Genomic DNA, 4,941 nt, shown 5'->3' with positions numbered 1-4,941 from the left:
ACTAAACATTTGTTAGATTCCTTCAGGAAACCCCATAGGCTATTTAGTTAGATTTAATGAGCATAGATGGAAACTCATATTTAAGTTGCATAAAGTTGGCTTGACTTAACACTCATAAATTGACTCCAAATTAAAAGCTAGTTAACAACACATCTTTAGGTCTACAAGGAGAAATTGTTTTCTATGAAAGACATTGTTTACATAATTGTGTGCCCTCTGTAATGAAAATGCATACTAAATACATACTATCGTACAAGGTTTGGGGTTGGTAATAATATTTTAAATAAGCTACATTTGTACTTTTGAATGAATGAATGAGGCATTTATATAGTCAGGACACATTTAATTGATGTGATAAGTGACAGTAAAGACATTATAATGAAAATTTATATTTCAAATAAATGCTGTTCTTGTGAACTTTCTATTAAACAAAGATTCCTGAAAAATAATTGCTTCACAAAAATATTAAGCAGCACAACCATTTTCAACAATGAAAATAATAAGAAATGTTTATTGAGCACCAAATCGGCATAGTCGAATGATTTCTGAAGGATCATGTGACACTGAAGACTGAAGTATGCTGAAAATTCAGCTTTGACATCACAGGAATAGGCTAAATTACATTTCATATTAAAACAGTTATTTTAAATGGTAATAATATTCCATAATATTACTGTTTTACTGTAGGCTGTGATCATAAGAGACTGCTTTCGAAAACAATAGGAAATCAACAATCTTGCCATACTTTGTGTGTGTGTCTGTGTGTTTCTTTTAAATAATTTACGTTTAGCTATTGACTATTGATGACAAATTGTAATTTATGATTTTATATTGTTCAGCAATAAAGTTGTTGGTTGTTCTTGGATGCACAAAATCAAATGCTGTGATATACTGCCCAAGAACACACATCATTTCGACAACGTCTGAGAAACAGCAGTATAGTCGGTCTTTCTAACTCACTTTCTGCTGTGAGGTAATCCAAACCTTTTGGAGAGAGACCATTCCTGAACCATCATGCCCCACCTCCATTTTCCCGCCCCTTACTTGACGTCGAGATTTGCAACAACAAACGGTCTGACCAATAGAAATCCCATAAAGTTCCGCAGGAGTAGAATGGATAAAGCAAAACTAGCGGGTCAGAAAGGGGCCAGTGTGTGTATTTGAACGCTGTGTTATTATCTGTTTGCGTCCCTAAGCGTACTTAATGACGGACGACAAGCGCACGCTCGAGAATTTATCAGTTCAGTCGGGGAAGCTTGATGCGAGTAGCTCGGGAGCACATTTGGATGTGAGCGCGAGACGCGAAAGGACGAGCTCGTGAGCTCTTCACTTCTACCCACAAGAAAGACAAGAGGTGGAAAGAGAGGAATCACCGCACTGTCACACGGACACGCAAAACCCAAGATGATGGAGTGAACAAGCCGTTTGCTGGAAATAGCACTTTTCGTAATTTAGGCTCCCTTTTAAAACATGGATTACAGGAAAATGTCTTTATAAATTCACCGCAATTGTGGAACAAACTTTTTTCTTTTGGATGGACCTTGCAAAACATGATCTGAGGGATTGTTCCCTCCGTAGATGCAATGGGAATATGAAATATATATGCTTAAAACTGACCTGACGGCAACCAAACCATTACAGACTTCGATATGGCAACTTGTGCAAGTTTGGTTCGGGGCGCGCGCACTTTACTTTGGCCTTTCGCTTGTGTGCTTGTGTGTTTTAGCTGTTTTTCCATCGCCTCCTCCAACCACCACGGCCGTCGGTTGATTTGCTGGCAAGCGATATTAAACTGCCAGTCGGAGCCCGAGTGTCATTACGCGTATGACCAGTATTTGCACGCCTGCGAATCGATCCTGAGCGGCCAGAGGAAGAAGTGTCCGAGTCACTGCATCTCGTCGCTGGTGCAACTCAACCTGACCAAGAGCGGCCCGGCGCTGGAGGACTGCAGCTGCGCCTCGGACCCCCGCTGCCGGGAGATCAAACGAGCCATCGAGCCGTGCCTGCCCAAAACCAGCAGCATGGGCTGCACCGAAGCCCGGCGCCAGTGCGAAAGGGACAACCAGTGCCGAAGCGCGATGGGCGATTATTTATTCCACTGCGGGAAACTCTTCAGCGGCTCCAGCTGCTCGAACCAATGCCGCAATGTCATCGCTTACATGCGCAAACTACCAAAAGCTCAGCTCCTGGATTCTTGCGTCTGTGATGGATCGGAGCGGACTATATGCGAGTTTATCAAAACTAGTATGAAAACGCTTTGCTTTGACTCTCCCCCTGTGGATGAAGAAGGCTCCAGTGGCTTGGACGACTATGAGCCTGATGATGAGGATTACCCAGAGCCAGAGCCCACGAGGAACACAGGTTCTGCTTTTGTGGCATGTTCTGTTTTGACTGTGGTGGTGGCATCCATTTTGGCTCTAGTGCCGCTTCCTTGATCACTTTGAAGGCGAGTTAATGATCTGCTCCAACGGCTGTTCGGGAATAGTGCATTTTGTCAATTTTCTCCTGCTTTCCACTTCATGTATGGCAAGCTGTTATATCAACATTTATTCCTTAAAACATCTAGTCTTTGTTGTACTTTTTTTTTATTTCATAGCAAGTAACCCAATAGTGACTATCAACTTTTGTTAGGTGTTCATTACGTGTTTTTAAGTTACTAGTAGCTATTCCAGAAGTTGCTAGTATGACTATATGTATCCCATATTTTTCTAGTAACATTTATTTTCTCACAAGTTACAATTGTTTTTACTGGTCATATGCAATGTCACGTCAGAATGGTTATCTTGTAGCCATAACATTAAATGAACTTAGAAATTCCAGTCAAAAAATCTTACTAGAAAGTTTAAAATTGTTACCAGTGGACTGGTGTGTATATTTAGTTTAGTAGCCTATTCTTGGAAAAGTGAAATAGGTTATATCTGAACCACATGTCCCCATAAAATTTAATAGCAAAAGTCAGCAATGTCATACCAGTAACAATGGATTAGTTACTTATCACTATTTGACATGACTAGGGATAGTGACTAATAGCAAAGGAATAAGTAATGGAAGTACTAGCAAGAATGAATGTAATAGCCTAGCTAATGAATCCAGTGAAATAAAAAGTCACTATTAGATTACTTGCTAGCAAGTAAAAAAATAAAATAAAATAAAAAAATAGACATGAGTTAGCTTTAAGGAATAAATGTTAATAGAGCTTGACATGATTTTTCTCCAAAGAGTACAAGTTAAGCTTTGTGTGACATTTAGGTGCAGTTCCTTTCCAGAAAGTGTCACATTGTAAATGTGTTTTGATTCACTATGCAAATTTACATTTCAGATTCGGCCCAGGTGAACAATGTCTTGTCTATTGTAAGTTTTAATTCTGAAGCTAAAATTCTGTTTCTGAAGTTATTAAAGAGCAGGGATACAAAGTACTTTATGTCAGTCAACTGCCTTAAACACCAACTTGCCTATTTCAAGTGCTGTTTTGTAAAAGACAAATTTATTTCCATAAAGATATAGAAAAAGTTTATTTTGTTACCTAGACATTTTAACAGTGAAAGTTGTAATTATAAAACTGTGCACTGCCAATATAAAATTAGATTTTTTTAAATATGTAAAGTATTTTTATAAAGTTGCAAACGACTTTGGATAGGTAACTTCTGTAAGTGTTTGGAATGCTGGAAAGAATGAGTAGATCTCTATATTAGCTAACATTTGATAAACCTTATGGAAGTCCTAGAGATTCATGAGAGAGAACTTTATTTTTGTCATAAAGTAACCTTCGAAAACAAAGGGTGATGATTCCAGCTTTAAAGGGAAGTTAAATGTCTGTTGTAATTATTTTCCTTTTAAGATATTGTACAGTGTACAGATTTTCAGAGAATCTTTTTATTGTGTTATCTAAGATGAACTATTTACTGTGTAGAAATGTCTAAATCCACTGTATGACTGCCTCAGTGATGTTCATTTTATAGAAGGCATAAAAACTAAAGTGCAAAGACTCAAACCGAGTATGTGTAATTTATTTATGTTTGCTATATTTCATTATGTCATTAGGAAGTTTCAATGCATTGACTCCATGCGTGACCATGCATGGATTCCGATGCTAAATCTAGAATATGCTGGTTAGCACAGCAGAGCTTTTCAGGAACAGATTAAGTATCACAGACATAAGGAGCTTGAAGTGCTGACACACGCCTTAGCAAACAGAAGTGTTTGCTGAAGGCATAAACTCTTGATATTTGGATATCTTTAGAATGTGAACACAAAAGCGCGAGTGGCTTTTCCCTGGGGTGTCCGTGTTGCATCTGGGCCAAGACTGACAGAGGTTTATTTATTTTTCAATCACTGTGTTTGCTTAAAGGCCTTTGTCTGCACACCACAACTGCAAGTATAAAGCAGTAAAGTCTAAACTAACAGAGAAACAGTAGCAGAACAACATGAACCACAAATTGATTATCTTGTAACAAGTTCTATATTTGGATCTTTTTAGCTACTGAAATAGAAAATCAGCAGAAATTCACTCTCAGAAGGGTGTCGACTGTAGGATAAGAGTGAACTTCAACTCTACAGTGTCAGGATTCTTGACATGTGCCCTTTTTTCAGTAAAGTATTGATTTTATCTCGCAATTGAGGACTTGTTCCTTGGTAGAGTGTGCGGACTCTCTTGAAGTGTTTTACTTTTAGGATTCTTGATGAGACTTCGAAAAAGGATTAATTTGATCTTTTTTAAAAATTGATTTTATCTGCAGTGTAACTGATGACCCTTGCTGGTCAGTTAAAGTGATATTTAACCATCCAGTATTGACTATTATCCACTATCGCACCAGCTCCCAAGTTGGTCTTGTAAATGCTGAAATTTATGCATTACACTAAACTTCCACCATTAGAAATGTATAACCAATTTCAATTATAATTTGTATTTTAACATATAACCGTTTCCTTATGGGTTGTGCC

At 38.0% G+C, this 4,941-nt stretch overlaps 1 protein-coding gene across 1 annotated transcript; it reads left to right on the top strand.

The window, feature by feature from the left end:
- Positions 1 to 554: 554 nt before the first annotated feature.
- gas1a (growth arrest-specific 1a) lies at positions 555 to 3,991 on the top strand. Its single transcript, XM_084113783.1, has one exon. The coding sequence runs from the start codon at positions 1,650 to 1,652 to the stop codon at positions 2,433 to 2,435; it is 786 nt and encodes a 261-aa protein (XP_083969909.1). The 5' UTR covers positions 555 to 1,649; the 3' UTR covers positions 2,436 to 3,991.
- The last annotated feature ends 950 nt before the right edge of the window (positions 3,992 to 4,941 follow it).

Source organism: Abramis brama, assembly GCF_963993115.1.
Source record: "Abramis brama genome assembly, chromosome: 5".
Taxonomy (NCBI): Eukaryota; Metazoa; Chordata; class Actinopteri; order Cypriniformes; family Leuciscidae; genus Abramis; species Abramis brama.
The sequence above is the reverse complement of the archived record's forward strand: the minus strand, read 5'-3'. Positions and strand labels throughout refer to the sequence as shown.

Bases quoted from the DNA above. Each gene is read 5' to 3' on its own strand.
- gas1a (XM_084113783.1), top strand. From the start codon at position 1,650: ATGGCAACTTGTGCAAGTTTGGTTCGGGGCGCGCGCACTTTACTTTGG.